The sequence below is a fragment of the Myotis davidii genome, unplaced genomic scaffold, assembly GCF_000327345.1.
Source record: "Myotis davidii unplaced genomic scaffold, ASM32734v1 scaffold148, whole genome shotgun sequence".
Classification (NCBI taxonomy): domain Eukaryota; kingdom Metazoa; phylum Chordata; class Mammalia; order Chiroptera; family Vespertilionidae; genus Myotis; species Myotis davidii.
In genome coordinates this window covers 385,290-405,830 of record NW_006299479.1, presented here as the reverse complement: position 1 = coordinate 405,830, position 20,541 = coordinate 385,290, and the positions used below count along the sequence as shown (strand labels likewise).

The following is a 20,541-nucleotide window of genomic DNA, read 5'->3' as shown; positions in this document are numbered from 1 at the left end:
GGGACAACCTTGCTCTTATCGTCTTGTTCATTCCCGCGGAGCCCTGAGTACAGTCTCGGTCCCCGAGAACCAGAATGCCTTTCTCTGATCTGATGATCCTAATGAAATCCTCACACTGCCCGGCAGGAGTGCTGAGACCATTCCGACCACGGATGCAGGCATTTCACTCCGGGATCTCCTGTAGCTCGGAGCTACAGTCGGCACACATTTCCAGGAGAAATCATGAAAAATGGTGACAGCAGCACAGATGCATCCGTTATGGGCCTTGTAATGCTCACTGGCATTAATGAGATACAGCCAGTGAACCACACCACCCTACACGGTGCAGAAGCTGACAGAAGGGAGCCAAGTGGTACCGTTGCTAAAATCTGTGATGAGAGATTCAACTTACAAGGCAGTGAATTCTGAGTCCACAGAGTTTTTGCAGACAAAGACCATAACATGTTTCTAACGTTTGATATCAATAGCTCAAGAAATCTAAACTCTTGATTAATTTCCATATTATTTTGATCCTGCATTCAAAGCCTTGGGTGGGCTAGTCCTGCCCGACATACCTCACTCACTGCTGTCCTTCACCTGGCACCCACCCTAGGGTCAGGCTAGTGTGCGCACTGTCCCATAACCACACCACGCACACCTTTCTCAGCCTGCACCCCATGGCTACCCTCCTTTGAAACTGTCGAACTTCTTCCGGTCTCTCTATGAAGGACTAGTTTTAAGTTTCACTACATCTATGAATTCTTCTATTCCCTGACACCATCATCTTTTTTTTGCCTTTCACTCTTCGAGGTTCCTTTAACAATTATACGCTCTACTTTTAAATTTAGCTCTTAGCACCTTACATTAGCACTGTCTTCCCAATCAGACTGCAAACTCTGAGAAGTCAGGCCTCAGGGAAAGTTCCACTGTACACAGCACATGCTGAACATGCGTTAGAATTCAATACCAGTCCACGCGTCACTCGAACTGTCTTAGAGCTGCAAGGGACCTTGGATTGATCACTTAGTCCTACCCTTCCTTTTGTGTCTGAGGAATCCTCAGCCCATGATTAACTCGCTCATCTATTGGAAAATAAATGATCATTTCCATTAACTAATTTGCATTTACTGCCGCAACCAAGTTGTAGTTTCTACCAGGATTTAGACAGTATGGGTTGCAAAGGATAGCAGGTAAGGCAAACACTTAAAGGAACATTCTGTTATTATAACACAGAAACCAACCTACCTGCAGCTCCAGCTGAGCAGGCAGCATTAGAGGAGAGAAAAATAGTTATATTACCGATTGGCTTGGAAGACTTCCTTTCAGTTGGTCATTACCAACCTGGACAGAAAAGATGAAAAAAATACATAGCCCTACCTTTTAGAGTGTGTGAGAGGGGAAAAATAGCTCAACTAAGACTGACCTTTAAGAAGCCACATGCACGTGGCTTTTGCTTTGACATGAGGAACCTTGTACGAAAATCGGTAACCCACTCACTCAAGAACACAAGTACAATCATAGCTAGATTATACTTGTATGTCCATATCTTCACTACACGGGTGGGCTTGAGGTTTTCCCATCAAAAAATAATTAAGTCTAGTAAGCATGTCTCTGGACTTAGTGAAAAATCAGAATGGCCAAAGCAGAAAAGACAATAATTGGGCAAGAGCATGAAATGCAGACTGGGAAGTAACGTGGAATGATGGATGGGAAGTTACTGGTTCGCAGCCGTTTGCCTTTCTGGCCTCTAGTTCTGTGTGTTTACATAGAAATAACATACATGGAGCCACAAGTGTTATATGTTTCCATTGCAGGACCCTCACAGAGGTCACGTAGCCTCAGTGGGCTCAGAGCCCTTTGATGCTACCACGTAGCTATTAATATCTAAACGCATTTGCATAAGACATGGACTACACTATTTTTCAAGGTCCCTTCTAGCATATAGGCATATAAGAAGGCCAAAAGAAATATTAGCTGCACCTATGCAAGTGAGAAAACCAACAGAAGCATTAGCTAAAACCATGAGCCATCTAGAAATTGGAAAGTTATACAGAAAGAGTCCAATCATCCACACATAAGGTACTAATAAAAGTCTTTACACATCCTGCTCAAAAACAGGGGTTTAAGACACTGTTTTCTGAATGCAAACTGGCAGCACGGGCACTTACTCCACAAAAACACACTGCTCTCCACACGCACCCCTGCAGCTCCTGACTCGGACTCAAAGGCTATCTGCAGAGTAAGAATAAGACGCGTCTGCCTGGAAGTCAGAGAGGCCCTACAGCCCTGTGGCCTCGAGTCAAGATGCAGGGCACACAGGGGAGATGCTGACTTGCTCCCGGACCTACAGCATAACTTCGAGTTTTCCCGGGGGGTGCGGGTCGTACCTGCCACATCAGCTTGGACACAGTCCCTTTGCATCGATGGCTAATGACACTTGCCAGTCTCCCCTTGAAAGCTGCAGCTAACCAAACGAAGGTGCCCCAGGGTAACTTGAGAGCTATGATTAGACACAGATGAGCCTGGCCAAAATGTACGTAGCTATTATAATGAAATGTACTTATTTCTCCATTTCCAATCAGTGAGTTTAGGGATCCAGAGAGCTCTGTGACTTTAACTATACCAGTCCAGGAGCTGCCAAAAGCCCAGCTCTGCATCCTTAATAAACGGATGGGCTCCAGAACCAGCCACCCTGCTGCCACAGGGCACAAAGACATTGAGACCCAGTTAACACCTTCTTCCAAAACAAGGGGACCGCGCGTGGGATAAGCGAGATGCAAGATTTTGAAGTGGATGGTGAACAGGTTGGAAAACACAGCACCTTTCGGCCGGCTGACTGGAGAAAGGCCAGCGCCTGCTGCCCACTTACTCGGATGCGTTTGGCCCTGCGCATGTCGTCGGCGGTCAGGGTGCTCTGGGTGGGCAGCACACTCTCCTCGTGCTGGGGCTGCAGGTGCAGGCTGTGCGCTTCCGGCTCCTGCTCCAGGGAAGACGGGGTCTCCTGTGGCAGCTGAGGGATCGGGAGGGTGGTCGGTTCTGGTTGATCCAGCCCATTCAGGGTAGCTGGCTCAGCCTCATCGAACTGTTCCTTGGGGGAGAAATGTAGCAAGTCCTGAAATTGCAATAACCAAGAATTATTCCCTCACCTAGATAGAGATGAGCGTGCTTTGAAAGAATGTCTGTCAGCTATGGTTTTGAATTACTGCTTTTTTGAAATGACTAGAATCGTAATGCTCAGAAAAAGTATTTCCCTCCTGGGGAAGTTAATTAGACAACTACCCATAGAACGTGAAAACTATGAGACATTCCAGATCACTTCACGGGGAAAAGACTCTTCTGGAACATCACTTTTTAATTTTTAAACTAATTAAACAGAGTCCCCCAATATCTCCAGACAAATTCAAAGCATTAGGGTAGGAAAGTTGGGTTTTTGTTCTAAGTAATATCTGAAAATATAGTTTTCTTTGCCTTTCTCTAGCCACACTTTTTTTTTTTTTTTTTTACTCATTCATTTTTATTGCATTTTACAAAAAGTTAACAGCAAGTTTAAAAAACAAAGCATGCCCTGGTCCATCTTCACGGATGCCTTAGAGGGCACTGCTCCTGACTCCCTTTCCCAGCCTGCACTGGGCGGGGGATGCTGCCCCAGGCTGTGGATGTGAAGTTCTCCTTTGGGTCTCCAGCCACACTGTAAGCAACAGGCAGCAGAGGGCTGGCCTGACAGAGCTGTCATCCTCGGAAGGGCATCTGCATTAAATCCAATAGTAGTGCCGGTACATCCTCTAATTAACTACAATAGTAGTGCCCGTATGCCCTCTAAGCCAGCATCTTTCCCATCCGCCCCATTACCTGTGTCCCATCATCACACTTCTCCCCATTTTCACTGGTGATTTCCAAGCGGATAAACTTTGGAGGACGCCCTGGCCGTCGACCTGGGCCAAATCGCCTCTTGCCTCGTCCCCTTCCTCTGCATCTTGTTCTGAGGACAAGAGATTGGGTTATAATGAGTCATGGCTACATAATGCGCCATAACGAATACTTCTCCAAATCTTGATTTCCTTACTTTATTATTCTTCCTGACTTTTTTCCTAATGGGAACAATTGTTTCTGCTAATATACACTTTTTAAATGTCTCATCTTTGCTGTTTAGAGAGCTCAAAGAGATGTCTCAAATTATTCAGGGGGAAAAAAGGAGCTAGAGCCCTGGCCGGTGTGGGTCAGTGGACTGTGCAACCCAACCCTCCGCCGACTCTGCATGGCACCTCCCAGCGAAGGAGCTGGAGATGGCACGGCCACGCTGGTGGTCTCCCTGTAATTCATGGCCATGGGCCTCAGCGAGCTCCCCGGGCTGCAGGCAATCATACTGTACTTCCCAGACCACTTCCTTCCCACTCCCTAAATGCCCACACCGACTCCTCTCTTCTCAAATCCTACAGAGGTTGGTAGTCCTACCTCTGTTCTCTGGTCCTTTCCCTTCCAAACCACTCATTCTTCACCGGGTCAGTTGGAAGAGCTTCTCTCTGGACTCCCTGTCTTCACTCTTGCTCCAATATAAGCTAAAGTGGTTTTTTATTTTTATCCAGGTGATGTTTTAAAATATAATTGACATCACAATACTCTCTGATCAAAACACTAAAGATTTCTTACCAACACTCAGAATAAAATCCAAATTTCTCACCATTACTCATAAGGCCTACCTGATCTGGCTCCTGCCCACCCCATCCGGTATGATTCTCCCTCGTTTATCTTTTTTATATAGTGGAGTTAAACATACAATGAAGGAATTATGCTAATAAAAATAGTCTGAAAATCAAAGATGCAGATTATTTCAAAGGTGTATGCTATCTCAAGAATTCATACTTTAGGATCTTTAGCTAGGGAAGATTTAACTAAGGTGAAAGGCCCTCCCATTGCTGGGGACTGGTTATGCTGGAAAAGAGTTTTATGATAAGTGAGGATGGAGTGGGAGAGAAATGACAAAAAAATTCCCCTCAGCAGCCTACCTGGTTACCTGTCTACACACACACATATACACAAACACTCGTTAGTTTATAGACAGTATGAAATGAGTCTGGACTTGAAAACCTACGTTTCTGAAACCTTCCCCATCATTCTACCTGCTAAATACATCCAGTTTCTCATCATGAGAATTGAGATGCTGTTGCAACTGCTCCGAGCTTATAAATCGGCGGTTACATTCATAGCAGGGCCAATTCTTCTCTTGCTCTCGAAGAACTACAGTCACAGGAGAGAAGTTAGAAAGGCTGATGATCAATAGACAGCAATAAAACTCAAGCATCCTCCCCCACTCATCCCACCACAGCCACGTTCATAAACAGACAGTGTCTGCTACTTGCATTACTGTTTAAAATCAAAGGCTAAAGTTTGACAGAGAACAATTTTTAGGACCTTATCTTCTGATATATTCATGGTGTAAGACATCAAAGGAACAAACACACACACACACACACACACAGCCTCACCACACTTGAAGGACAGAAAGTACTACAGTGAAAATCTGTATTCAGATAACCTAGTGATTCAGATGCAAGCTTCAAAATCTGAGGGTATATTTTATCACAAATAACTTGAAAATCGATGCCCAATATCACCACTTTGGCACAATGTTCAGAGCTGATTATATGCATAACCTATGACCCAGCAATTCCACTCCGAGAGGTACGTCCCTGAAATGCACACACATGTTCACTAAAACACATGCATAAGAATGTTCACAGTGGCACTCTTCATAAGACCCAAAAGCTGGAAATGAACCTCCCATATAATAACGAATTTAACCGGCTTTTGTCCCTGGCTCCTGGGAGATAAACTCTATCTTGGACTTTCCCAAGTAATATGTGTTCTTGTGACTGATAGTAGTCCCTGACCATCCCTGAATTTATGCTAATGAGATGACTCTGATGAGGGCTGGCTGTGCCAGAAAGCCAGGCCACTTGATTACAGATTGCTTTGAGCAAGGCGATAGCAGCCAGGGCGCGGAGCAGGAGCCGGAGGGTAAGTTCAACCCCAGGGACAGTGAGTCACTCCATGGCGCCTCAGTAATGAGACCTCAAAAAACCCTGGGCCTCGAAGCTCAGGTGATCTTCCATGGTTGCTAAGCACACATCCATGTGCCAGGGAGGTGGCATGGCCCAAGGACCGATTTGGTACTCTATTGTATGAATATACCACAATTCATTCGTCTATTTTACCGTAATTTGGGTTGTGTATATAAAGCAATTCTGACACTACCTACTTGGAGTTAGGTCACACAGCAATGAGAACGATCAAATAACAATACACAACAATATGGATGAAGCTCATGAACATAATGTTGAGCAAAGGGTGCACACCAAAGGTGTATACATCACACACTTCTATCAGACAAAGCTCGGTGCCAGCACGTCGTGTCTGGGAGGGAAAGCAGGAGGCATCACATTGGGGTGAGGGGCAGCTGAGAGAAGCACGGAGGCCTCCTGGGACACAGGTCCCGTTCCGTGCCTGCACCTGGGTGCAGGTGACACAGGTATGTTCACTTCATGGAAAGTCGCCGAGCTGTATACTTCTAATTTGTGCCTTTCCATGTATGGAGATTATCCTACCGTAACACTTATATGAAAAACAAAATCGATGCCTGTCTGGCTATGTCCCCAGAGATTACATCTAGATAGGAATCACCCTCTGATTGAGCATGTGCAGGGTTTCATTACGTTAAATACTATTTCCCAGCACTCATGAAAGAGGTGTAAAGATGTCACTGTCATTTGATCCTAGAATTAGACAGGGATGTGTCGCTCTAGAAAGCCTGCTGGAATATCTTTTTAAATACATTGAGATAGAAAAACTAGGGGTTGCATAAAGATACAATCTATGTAACTTAGAACTCATATATAACATATATATATACATATAAAAAACACAAGGCAGCCACCTTTCCTTTCTTCCTCAGAAATGTCATGAATTTTCTGGTTCACGAACTCAGCGTAGGACGCGGCGTACCACACCTGCAAGAACCAAGCGCATCGTCAGGCACTGCGGGCCATCACCAGGTGTTCTCTGCGAGCTTAACTTCTCAAATACTTCTCCTGCTCCTACGAAACAATGCGGGCCTTTCCACAGCCCGTGGAGAGCAGCTCACAGCAACAACCACCCCCCTGGGCCCAACCCCTCCAACTCCAGCCGGCAGATGGGCACTCAGGAAGTTCATCTGCCAAGGCACACAGCCTGTTTTCGTTGGCCTTTTTTTAAAAAAATTGTTTTTGTTATTAGAACGACTTCGCAAGAGGTGATATTCATGTCTCTTCATCTAAATAAAACACAGCCTCTCCTGATGTTTTTATCTGTATTTAAACACGGGTGTTCACACAGCTGTCATCACAGTGGCCCCCACCAGTCACCAAACGGCTCTCACCCAGGGCCTCCAGGTGCTGCCCCGCCCTTCCTGGTCTCCTCCCCGCTCCCTGCATCTGCTCCATGTCTGGCTCTTCTTCCTCTCCCTGACTTCTAAATACTGGTGTTTCTCAAAGCTTAGTCCAAGTTCGGGGCCTTCTTCATTTTTACAAAGGTGGTCATATCCATTTCCAACCAATTCTATGCTAATAACTCCCAAATCAGTATCTCCATCCTAGACCCACCCTGTTCCCTCCACGTACATTCTATCGCCTACTTGGTATTTTGGGTGTTTCACAAACAGCTCCAACTTAACATCCCCAGAACTGAATTCAAGATGCTCCCCAACTCCCCTACTAACCACTGCTTACCTTCCCCATTTCAGTTAATACCCCACCTTTCACCCAACTGCTCAGACTTGAAACGCAAAAGGCATCTTGGACTTTTCTGTTTTCTTCTCTGATCCTTTAGCAAAAGCTGGTGATGGCTCGAATGTTCTTCATCTCTGTTTCTGCCGCTAGATACATGGCAACGAGCCTCCTCTTTTCTACTCTTGCTCCCTCCAGCCCATTCTCCACACAGAAGCTAGAGTGGTTTTCTTAAAACACCGTCAGATTCCGCCATTCCCGTGCTTAAAAGCCAGCAACAGCTTCTTGTTTGGTGACAAACCTGACATGTTTGGCAGCCTCCTCAGGGCACATAATCTGGTCCTGCCTTGCTAAGCAATCCCAGCTCTCATCACTCTGCTTCACTGTGTCTTCAACCAAGAGGCCCGTGGTCAGGTCCTCAAACATGCCAGTTCTTTCCCACCCCAACCTTCACTTGCCCTTGCTGCTTCACCACTAGGGATGCTGGATTCTTTTCTTCACCGTCCACTAACCCTGCCCTCTGCTGGCCCCTTCCCGTTAGCTAGTTCTCGGCCTAATTCTCTCTTCAGCAAGGCCCTCCCTCTCCAGCGATCTAAACTGGTCCCGTTCCTACTATTTGCTTTTTTTTTGCACCATTTGTTTCCTTCCTAATGCTCACCACTATTTGATATTGTTTGCTTATTTATATCCTTTGCCCATCCTCCTCTCTCCTCCCTCCCCCATCTAGAATACAAGTTTCCTAACACAGGGAACCGTCCACCTTTTCCTCGTGTCTGAAACCAGTAGGAGTTCCGTGTATTAATCCCTAAATGAATGAATCCTACATCATTGTTATGGAACATTATTTTAGCAACATGAAAATATTAATTTTGAGACACTTCATTTTTAACTGTGGATACTATTCCACAAAGTCTGTATTCTAAAATGTACTTAGCCATGGCCCTGTGGTTGGATTTTTAGGTGATTGTGGTTTTGCTGTTATAAATTCGGGGAGGGGAGAGGGCGGGGAGTAGGAAAAGCATTAATTAATCACAATTCCTAGCAGAGCCCCCACTGAGGCAGCTCCATACCTTCAGTTCCTGCTTGGGTTCCACGTTCTTTATTGTTGTGTAATACACGTGATGGCCATACTGGTAAGCCACCAGGTTCTGCTCCAGGTGGTTCTGGGCTGGACGCACAAACATCATCCAGTTACAAAGGGTCTCATCAGACAGCTCAAACCATAGGTCTTCGTGCAAGTCCCTGTCTTTTCTGTCCCCTTTGTCGAGGGAAACCTGCAACCGAAGAGAAAGTTCAAAGCCACACCAAACAACAAAAGTAAAATCTTCAATGTGCTCTGCATTCGCATCATAATAATAAAAGATTAAACCGCATGTCCCGATTCTCCCCCTTTGCATAGCTCCTGGAATTGTGTCTTGCCAAATATAAAAGGGAAAGGATACTTCCAAAGAACCACCTATAGGAGAATGACCTGGCAAAACCTCCAAGTTAACAACCTGATTGTAGAGCTTCTGATGATGTTTTATCATTAACTAACACATCAAAAAATGCTACAAATAAGCCAGAAAATGCAAGCAAAATACTCTCCGTTTCATTACAACTGGCTTTCATTTGGGATTCAACTGCATTCATTTATAATGTTCAGCCTGTATTTCTCTTTATAAAGGAGTATTCTTTCTTAGGGATTTAGAGCATTTACCAAAGAACACCTCCCCGTGACAGCACCTAATTTCTCAACACACCCCAAATATTTTTCCTTCCCACTGCCCTTTCTTGGCTCTCCAGAGTGGCTCTCAAAGGGGCAGTCAACAAGGGGTTAAACAGAGGCAAAAGCGTCAAATGTAAAAAAAAAAAACGATTAGTATAAATATACTTTAACATACAGTGAGCTATTCTCTAGCAAAAAGATTCCACATCAGTTTCAAAAATTGAAAAGTGATTTTCTTGAAAACATTCTTGGTACTTAGAGACCTCTTTTCTGCCAAGGGTCATTTGGATATTTGTAACCTCATTCGCAGGTCATACGATATTATCAATTTAAAAATTAGCCAGCCCTAACCGGTGTGGCTCAGTGGATAGAGCGTCGGTCTGTGGACTGAAGAGTCCCAGGTTCGATTCTGGTCAGGGGCATGTGCCTTGGTTGCGGGCACATTCCCAGTGGGGGGCGTGCAGGAGGCAGCTGATGGATGTTTCTCTCTCATCTATGTTTCTAACTCTCTACCCTTCTCCCTTCCTCTCTGTAAAAAATCAATAAAATATATTTTTTTAAAAACTTAGCCTGCTCTATTTGGTCAAACATTTAATTAACTCACCCCTACTGCCTGGGCAGGGCCAGACCAAAGGATTTTGCGGGCCTTATACGGCCCCAGGGCTGTTGTTCCCCACCCCTGGTTTACACAATCCTCTGTGCTCTAATCATTTTGCGCGGAAGATGTTAGAGCACTTGTTATAGGCTGAATCATGTGCCGCGCCCCCTACCCCCGCCGCCAAAAACAAACAAAAAACTTCATATGTTGTAGACCTAACTCCCAAGAGCTCAGAATGTGACTATATTTGTCGATAAGGCTTTTAAAGAGGTGGTTATGTTTAAGTGGGGTTATTAGAGTGGATCCTAATCCAACCTGACGGGTGTCCTTACAAGAAGAGATTGGGACACACAGAGAGAGACACAAGGGCAGCCTTCCAGGGAGAGATGACCAGAGATGCAGCAAGAAGGCGGCCTCTACATGTCAGAGAGGAGCCTCAGAGGAAAGCAACCCCCCAAAACCTTGATCTTGGCCTTCTACCCTCCAGAACTGTGAGAACATGCCTTTCCGTCATTTAACTGGTGTTTTGTTATGCAGCTCTAGCCAACTAATACAGCCCCGAACACCGACACCTTTCAGAGCTGCTCATGTCCTGCCTTAGCAATCAACTGCAAGGAAACTGGGTTAGGAGGCTCAGTAGGAAAATGTGTGCCCTTTACAAGTAATGAGAACAAGAGTGAGCTACGAATAAAGCATAGCTTACCTTGAGATGAATATAACAGTCTTTCAGTTCGGACTCCCTGACCAGGGGTCCCTCCACGGGGCCGAACTGGGTGCGCTTAGGGATGCGCCTTTTGGAGAACACACCTCCGAGGAACCGATCAATGTAGAGGACCAGGGGGAGGCTGGCTCTGGCTCTGGTGAGCACGGGACGGTTGGGGATGGGGTGCAAGGGGCCGTGCTTCGGGCACACGGAGGCGTGTGCATTGTTACACTCCTCACACCCTGCAACGAACAGCAAACCCGCAAGTCAGGCCTTTCAACATGACTTGATCTCAGGTAAAAAGTTCTAAGCTGAGCCCTGGCCGGGTAGCACAGGTGGTTAGAGCAGCGTCCTTATAGGCCAAAGCTGTGCATTCGATCCCCGGTCAGGGCACATAGAAATCAACCAATCTATAGTAATAAAAGCCTAATATGCAAATTGATCGAACGGCTGAAAAGGGGAATGACCATCCGGACGACCTTCCAGACAACCTTCCGGACAAAGCCGGGGCTGCGAGGGGTGAGGCAGTCAGGGCTGCGAAGGCCTATTCTTGCACTAATTTCGTGTATCGGGCCCCTAGTAGATGCATAAAGAAGTGGAACAACAGATCGATGTTTCTCTTTCTCTCTCTCTTTCTCTCTCCCTTTCTTTCTCTTTCCTTCCCCCTGCAAAAAAAAAATCAATTAAAAAGTTCTAAGCTGAAAAACCCCAAAGTTTTCAGACCAAAATTCAATTAACTCCTATAATTACAATACCCATTCAATTGTAATATATTAGCTTTCATAGGCCAATAAAATCCTGAACTTCTCCTCTAAAATCAGGCAGAAATCAGCTACGCCTGCCAAAAATAATATGCAGGCTGTGGCTGTGACTTATTTCTCTACTGGTATTATTCCAATAGTGGCCCTGAAATTTACAAATCAATTATAATATGTCTGAAAAGAAAAAAAGAAGAGCTTATTAGGCTAAATGTTATAAAATCTGATGAGATGAAGAAGGTGAATTTTATAGTGTATAAATTATGTCTCAATAAAGCTGTTAAAAAGAAAACCTGACAATACCATTTAATCAATTTTTTCAAAAGAAATTATAGAAATCTCATTGTCTGGGAACGAAAACAGAGAGCGTACTGTGCAGTTTGAGAGTTCAATGCACTCCGTGACGGTAATGCTTAAATGAATGAATTTAACATCCCAGCCTTCATTTACCTGGATGGCACAATCGGACCCACCCGGAGAGGACGCGCTGGCTCATTCTCCGAGTGATCAGTTTACACTAAGCATCCACACTCACTGCCTCTCTCCCCGTAGCACCCGTCTGTCAGCTAACCGTCAGAATGATGTATAGATAGCCACTGGACCACACAGAGATCATACTCATGACCCTTAGCTAATTTAATTAGCCAATCATATTTTACCAACTCTGGCTGTGTGATGATCTGGCTTAGGAAATAGGAATTTCCAACTTCAACAATTCTCCAATAGTGAAGAGTTACTCTGTATGAATGTCTATAAGAGAAAGTGACTTTATGCATATTTTGACTAAGGAGTGGCCTTGAAAACACATGCATTCAAGGAAAAACACATGAGGTAGTTCTCTGTTGGACATGAAGGTGAACTCTGGCCCCATGCAAACGGGCTTTACCACCATCACACGGAAGGTCCCAGGAGAAATCTGGGGGGTCCGGCCAGTGTGGCTCAGTGGTTGAGTGTCAACCTATGTACCAGGAGGTCAGGGTCCAATTCCCGGTCAGGGCACATGTCCACGCTGAGACTTGATGCCCTGGAGCAGGGAGCACGGTCCACACAGGAAGCCTCACTCATGAGAACTCGCCGGTACTCACATAAGTCGTGCGGGTCAAAGGGCCGAGGGGGATCCGGTTCCCAGTCATCCAGGTCTGTGTCTTCACCATCTTCCTCCTCCTCTTCCTCTGTGTCCTCATCCTCATCCTCATCCTCTTCCTCTTTGGCCTCCAGTCTACTCATAGGGTTCTGTAGAGTGACCAGAGAGTCCGAGCCGTCCACACTCTCAATGGAAGGTAACACCTGATTATGCACCGGCAGCGAGGCCTGGACAAAGTCGCATGACAAAGTCAGCACACGTCCCCTTACAGTTACTGTAGCCACGGACACACGTGACATTCAGGTAGTGGGAGCGGGTATTCTTCACACGAGCCCCCTCCAAGGCCCTGGAAAAGTGATTTCCATCCATCGGCTGTAAACAGAGTCTGCCCTCAGTTTTGCTGTTTCTGCCCCATATCCAGGCAAGCTGATGAGAAGTCCCAGGCGCTCCCTCCTTTGATACTGGCAGGAGTTTCAAACCCCACCAGCACCTGACCAGGTGCCCTCAAACCCTCCATCTCGACAAAACCCTGAGCCATTCCTTACTCCCTCTCCAGCCATTTCCAACCTGCTGGAGAGGCCTGCCCTGCCTCCCCTGGGACTGCAGGGATGTGAGCTGCAGACCTTTTCATAGCCTTGTGGTGTGCGTGTGGTAGCATCAGTCTCAACCTCTGAACTCAGTTTTGGGTGGGGGTCCCTCCTGCCTCTTCAGGGCGGCCGCAGCACTGTAGGTAATGATTTTACCTACCTTCCACCACTCACTTCTCAAACCAAGCACACGGTGCAACCTGCAGCTGGTAAAATTCCATGGTGAGCAGCTCTCCCCCTCCCCCTCAGAGAGGCTGAGGTCTTAAGTAAGAATGAAAGTGGTGTCTATGTATTTCAGCGTGCTGAAGTCAGTCTTTTGCAAATAAGAGAAGGTTTGGGTCATGGATTGGGTTAAGGCCACCTTACCAAATCTGCTGGCAGAACATAAAAGGTCCCTCAGAGAGTTTTCTCACCTAAATGAGTGCCATGGGTTGCAGACCACCCAGATTCCTTTTACCCAATCTTATTTCTCCTGCCCAACTAGTCCCAATGAACCCTAAGTTACACTCAAGCCATGTCCCCTTACAATTTAATAAATACAGCAAGGCCCTAGCTGGTTTGGCTCAGTGGATAGAGCATGGGTGCTCGGACAGAAGGGTCCCGGGTTCCATTCCGGTCAAGGGCACGAACCTAATTGCAGGCTCAATCCCCAGCCCGGGATTCTGTGGAAGGCAACCCATCGATGTGTCTCTCTCACATCAATGTTTCTCTCTCTGTGTTTCTCCCCCTTCCCTCCCATTCTCTTTAAAAAAATCAATGGGAAAATATCCTCGGGTGAGGATTAACAAAAAAATAAATAAACACAGGAAGTTCATTTTGAACGTCTACTCCCTTTTTCCTTATCTCCCCACCTGGCGTTTTCCTCACCCAGAATGCTCTTCCCGCACCAATCTTCTAAAGCAGACATCACCTTCCAGTTTCTCCATGACCCATCCTGACGCTCTAGCCCTCCCTGACTTCTCTGCTCTGACCTGTGCACCTGGAGGCACAGAATCCCATCCACGTCACCCAGCCTCTGCTCCACAGTCAGCACCTCCCGGGGCAGCCGGACCCCGCTGGAGAGTTCAGTGATGGTCTCTGTGGCGTGGAGATGTCCCTGTCCGTATCTCCCATGCATTGGACGGGCCCTACATCTTCCCTCTCCAGACACCTGAAGACAGTTCTTCAACTACGTCAAGACCAAAACCTCTAACCCATTCACATGGCCAAACTTCCAGCCCCTCTTCATCCTGCTGTCTTCATGGGATCCCCGGTGGATTCCATACCTGTCTGAATGTAGCATTAGCATTTATGACGGCCTCTGTTCCCCTGCTGACCCAGCTCGCGTTTGCAGATCATTAAATACCCAGGCCCCTCTTCCCTCTCAGAGAGCTATTAATCCACTTCTCTCCTCCTCAGAACTTAAACAGCTGATTTTCACTCAAATGAGAGGATTCTGCATTTCTTTCCAGTCAATGTCCTTTTATTGCTTGTTCTGTCCTTCCAGTCTGCCAAGAGCTTTTAGACGCTAGATTCTGACCTCTCACACATTGGCAGGCCCCAAAGCTTCACGGCCACTGCCAAACACCACCTGCTTTTCAATGCTACGCGTTTTCCTGCGAGTCCGCCTTGACTCTCCACCTGCCGCTCAGGGAAGCAGAGCGCATGGGCTTTGGCGTCAGATGTGGATTAAAATCCTGGCCCCCTACTTGGCAAGGTAACAAACTGCTCTGAACCTCAGCTTCCTTATCTGTAAAATGGACATAGCAATAAACCTACACCAATAGGTTGTGAGGACTAAATGAAACAATAATGTATATGAGGCTAGTAGTAAAGTGTCTGGCATTTAGTAAGTGCTTAACATTAATAATAATATATTATTATCATAAATTCTGTAAGGACTGAGATAACATTATATGTAAAAGACTGCTGAACATTCTATGTTCAATGAAGATTACTTTGTGAAAATATATCGGCCCCTTGAGAAATGACACCAGTCCCTGTAGGCCCCTAAAGGAACTGGGCTGCTGGTCACAGAAACCCCCGTGGTGGGTTAGTTGTGCACCAAGTCCAAAAGCTTCCTAAACTCTATAACGAGGAAGTACTGAGAGTGTTTACAGAGCCTGACGGTATGGCAGTCAAACCTCACAGGGAAGGCAAGGGAGGGTGGGGGGAAGGGGGAGAGATCAACCAAAGGTCTTGTATGCATATATATAAGCATAACCAATGGACACAGACACTAGGGAGGCGGGGGTGAGGGCACGAGTGGTGGGGGTTGGGGGGCAATGGGGGAATAAGGACACATATGTAATACCTTAATCAACAAAGAAAAAATTAATTTATTTATTTTGTAAAAAGATCATTGTCCAACGTTTAAAATACTCAGGCTTGCCCAGCCAGTGTAGCTCAGTGGATTGAGCATCACCCCATGGACCAAGAGGTCCCGGGTTCGATTCCTAGTGAGGGCACATGCCTGGGTTGCAGGCTTGATCCCCAGTAGGGGGTGTGCAGCAGGCAACTGACTGGTATGCCTGTCTCATCGCTGATGTTTAGATCTCTCTCTCCTTCTCCCTTCCTCTCTGAAATCAACAAAAATATTTTAAAAAGTAAAAAATAAAATAAAATGCTCAGGCTCCAGAAAACAGATAAAAAGCAGTTACCTCCAACAGTGCGTGCCTGTTTTAACATGCATGCCTGTAACCCAGGAGCCCCGACTCCTACAGGGCATCCCACCTCTGCAGCTCAGGGCCTTCTAGAAGCTTTACGTGGGAGGACAGCATGCTGGCGGCTGCTTCAGCTTCGGCTTCCATAAAAGCAGAAGGAAATACCTGCCGAGTGAAGCCTGAACAAGAAAAAGACCAGGGACTCCTGTCTGGCAGCAGGACTGTGTTTGCCACCTCCCCTCACAGCTGCCCCTGGTTCTCCAGCAAAGCTGCTGCGTCCCCACTTGTTATCTCAGAGCACAGTTTCAATGTCGCCCTTTATTCTAAGCACTTAAATTTTATGCCTGTGTTGGTGATGAATGTTATCACACACTGAACAAACCAAAGCATATATCCACCTCTGCTCCTCATAAATTCTTTATATCTCTGCAGAGCCAACCTCAAAGAATGAATTCAGCAATTCAGAGGCGTTCCAGCGGAGCGGAGATGTATTTCCCCCGCAGATGCTGCTAGAAAGACTGTGGTTGGGCAAGGTTACCGCTGGCTTCTCGCCACTGCTGAGAAAGCTGACATTAAAATAGTACCAGCAACCTTCTCCTCCCCCGCGCTGAGCTCCCCTAAAAGACTGTGGCAAAGAAAAGGCCCGACACTTCAGCATTATCTGGAAAGACTGATGTTGAAGCAGAGGTTGAACGCATTGCAGAATCGTGCAAACTACTGCTGAAAAGGGATGGGAAGGGTCCATGACAATCATTGCTAGGGACATACTGTCTATTTCCAAAAAGCATAAACCTCAACACACAGTAGGCATGCATTATAAATTTGTTCAATTAATGATTCAAATTCAGCCTGGCCAGTGGTTGAGTGTTGACCTAGGAAGCAGGAGGTCACTGTTCAGTTCTGCACATGCCGGGTTGTGGGCTCAATTCCCAGTAGGGGACGTGCAGGAAGCAGCTGATCAATGATTCTCATCATTGATGTTTCTATCTCTCTCTCCCTCTCCCTTCCTCTCTCTGAAATCAATTTAAAAAAACAACATATTTTTCAAAAACTAATTCAAATTCAACTGACACTTACTGGGAGCGAGGCATATTTTTAAATTCCTTTGAGGCCAGGTAACATTACTACATCGCTCCTAAGTGGCAGAGATAAAATTCAGGTTCTGATTCTGCTTTTTCCGCTACATCACAACGGCCCCTAGGGAGCAACGCGGAGGTGAGCCTCACATACACCTTGAATCCCAGAGCCACAAGGCACCCACCCCTGCTCCGGAGACAACAGCCAGGCGGCAAGGTCGAGCGGCAATTATACTCACAGAAAGAGAATTCAACACGAAAGTACTTTAATCCTGTGCATTTTGTCACCCACAATAAAGCACGGGAGGTAGGAGGAAAAAGAATTTGTTAAACTTATTGGTGCACGTTCTCCGTCCCACTTAATGCCTCGCTCGGTAATTACCTCTGAAACTATGTAATGCATTTCAGGAGGCAATTTATGGGAGGAGTGAAACAGGAAGCCACACTGGACAGCAGCAAACGCAACAGAATGCTTCAGGTCCCTCCCGAGACCCATGATCAGCAGCATATTTCCTCCTCAGCGTGTGGGGAGTCGCACATGCTCATTTTCAGAAACAAAGAAGAGACTGTGCTTCCGGGTCTGGAGACTGCGGGTGCCTTGCTTAGGGAGGAGGGAAGACACATGTGAAAAAGGCTTCAGCCCTAGCCGGTTTGGCCCAGTGGATAGAGCGTCGGCCTGCGGACTAAAGGGTCCCAGGTTCGATTCTGGCCAAGGGCACATGCCTGGGTTGGGGGCTCGATTTCCACTCCCGTTCGATTCTGGCCAAGAGCACATGCCTGGGTTGGGGGCTCGATTTCCACCACCCCGCCCCAGTAGGGGGCGTGCAGGAGGCAGCCAATCAATGATTCTCATCATTGATGTTTCTATCTATCTCTCTCCCTTCCTCTCTGAAATCAATAAAAAAAATATTAAAAAAAAGAAAGAAAAAAGCTTCAGTGGGTTTTGCCACCACTGAAAATAGGAACCTTTTTGATAAGGGGGAGTGAGGGGGGAAAGCTTTTATCGTCTGTGTTAAATGCTCATCCAACTCTCTATCCGGAATGTATCCACACAGAATAAGCTGACAATCAATGAGGTGTTATAGCCAGGAATAAAAACCATGAGGGTTGAAAGGAAGCTGTAATAAAGAAAGATGCTAAGCCCACGATTACACTTCCTTGTGATGTCACTGTTCACAGAGCTATCGGAGCCCAACCTTCCTTTTGTACAGAACATGAAACAGATTGTTTCTGGAGATTGAAGAAGATGAAGGGCCCTTTGAGGTGCAAATGGCAACACCATTTCTAATTAAAATATGCCTTAATAGTAAAACAACAGAACACCATTTTGCATATCAGATTGGCAAAATATTAAAAGAACGGAAGGGTGTGTGGTAATGGGCATTCTCATATACTGTTGGTGGGAATGTAAATTTTTTCACCTTCTGAAAAGCTACTTAGGGCATCTTGCCAAAATAACTTTCCCAATTATAGTGAAAAATTTTAAACATATTTCAAATAGAGAGAATAGTATAATACACCTCACACACCCATCACTCATTCTCACAGCTAACCTTATTTCAACTACTCTCCCACGCACTTTCTCCCTCACTAGGTTATTTGGAAGCAAACCTCAGGCATTGTTCATTTTCACCTGTAAATAGTTCTGTAGATACGCCTACAGAAAAATAACTTTTAATTTTATATATTAGCATATCTAAAAAGTTAATCATTCCTTAATATCATCAAATAGCCACTTAATGTTAGGATTTCCCCAGTGGTCTCATTTTTTCTTTTTTTTTTACAACTGGTTTGTCCAAAGTCTCCTTTAATCTGTAAATCCCCATTCCTCTTCTTTTCCTTTGCAATTTATATGTGGAAGAAAGGAGGCCTTTTGCCTGACAGTTTCCCACAGTGTGGACTTTGCTGACTACAGCCTGTGTGTCTCTGAACTTGTTCTAGTTTGTCTACCAGGCTTCCTACAAGCTGGTAGCAGAACCCAGAGACTCAATCAGATTCAGGCTCAATCTGGGGAGAGGAATACTTCATATGAAATGAAGTAGAAGGTACACAACAGCAGGAGGCCTATAATGAATGGTTCTCTCTTTTTCATGATATTAACAATGTTCAGAGGGTCAGGTTGATCCATCCGTTATAAGGTGCCTCGTCAGCTTGTTCCCGATGGTTTCAGACTATTGTTAATGATCACAGCCTAGGTCCATATTTCATTAAAGATGAAAAATGGTGATATTCTAAGCCAGGCCTCCCCTCTTTCTTTATTAGTTGGAATGCTTCTAAAAAGATATTTCCCTCATCAAGTAATTGTTTACCTGAGTACATTCAGGGGAGAAAGGCCGTATTCTTTCTGGTCATTTACCAGTTTCCTGAAGAATGAATGTAGTGGTCCCTTACCATCCTCAAAAAGTGACCAGTGCGTTATTGCTTTTAATATCGGTATGAGCTTATGGGTTTTAAATCTATTTAATGTATTTCAATCTATTATATTTGTTTTCCTTTTAAAAAATATTTTAAATATATTTTTATTGATTTCAGAGAGGAAGGGAGAGGGAGAGAGAGATAGAAACATCAATGATGAGAGAGGATCATCAATCAGCTGCCTCCTGCATGGTTCCCACTAGGGATCGAGCCCACAACCCAGGAGGTCACAGTTCAATTCTGGTCGGGGCACATGCCTGGGTTTTGGGCTTGATCCCCAGTAGGGCGAGTGCAGGAGGCATCCGATAGGTGATTTTCTCTCATCATTGATGTCTCTTTCTCTCCCTTTCCCTTCCTCTCTCTGAAATAAAAACATATATATATATTTAAGTTCAAAAGCAGAAAGTGCTTACCAATTGAGAATGTACTTAATAATCACTCGAGACACTCAGTGGTGTGGCTAAGTTAATCATACTACCTGACATGAAAATAAAACTATTTGGAGTAAGACTGACAACATCGAGCTCCTGCACCTTCTTTATCACTTTCACAATCTGGAGGAAAACAAGGAAATCCCTCAAAGTCAAAAAGGCCATATTAGAAATATGGATGAAAGGAAAGAAATGTTTTAAAGGATAACCAAAAAGAATCTCCGTTTTTCAGAAGCTAGACTGATGAAGGCTGCCATCAACTTTACTTTCCTATATAAGAAGCACACATTTAAGAGAATACACAGTGCAGAGGGTTGGGGAACATTCCAGGGAATGGTAACATTCATAATATTATCCCAAACAACAAAGGGGCAAAAAGGAACTCATTACCTGCTGAGTTGTAGCATCCTGTTGGACATAAGCTACCTGGCTGGGGTCTGTAAACAGAGTCTAGACAAAAACAAAAACAACAACAAACTTATCAATAGATCTTTAGACAGCTCGCCTACACAGAAAAAATTATCCTACTGCTAAGCACCGATTCGTGGGAGAGTTAGCTCGCATATAGCTAGTAATAATCCTTCATTAATAAAGAAGATAACGATAGTAATCTTACATTTAGCTAAAGCCTTTCATTCAGATGGCACCACAGAGGCTGTGTAGGCTAACCATCTCAACTGGCTAACATACTTCAACATTTTACTCGTCAGCACAGCCTCTCTTGAGGCTGAATGTCACGGCTAATTTAAAAGGCCTGTCATGAAAACATAAAAGACACGCCATGAACGGGGGTGCATTCACTC

At 45.4% G+C, this 20,541-nt stretch overlaps 1 protein-coding gene across 1 annotated transcript in view; it reads right to left on the bottom strand.

The window, feature by feature from the left end:
• PRDM10 (PR domain 10) overlaps positions 1-20,541 on the bottom strand; it is a 77,307-nt gene that overhangs the window by 21,576 nt on the left and 35,190 nt on the right. The window contains exons 4-12 of the mRNA XM_006775031.2: positions 20,129-20,188; positions 12,589-12,814; positions 10,746-10,987; positions 8,807-9,010; positions 6,911-6,983; positions 5,097-5,214; positions 3,829-3,958; positions 2,849-3,091; positions 1,225-1,236 (exon numbers count right to left, since the gene is read on the bottom strand). Coding sequence (XP_006775094.1) covers positions 1,225-1,236; positions 2,849-3,091; positions 3,829-3,958; positions 5,097-5,214; positions 6,911-6,983; positions 8,807-9,010; positions 10,746-10,987; positions 12,589-12,814; positions 20,129-20,188 — 1,308 coding nt within the window. The remainder of the gene's footprint in view (positions 1-1,224; positions 1,237-2,848; positions 3,092-3,828; positions 3,959-5,096; positions 5,215-6,910; positions 6,984-8,806; positions 9,011-10,745; positions 10,988-12,588; positions 12,815-20,128; positions 20,189-20,541) is intronic.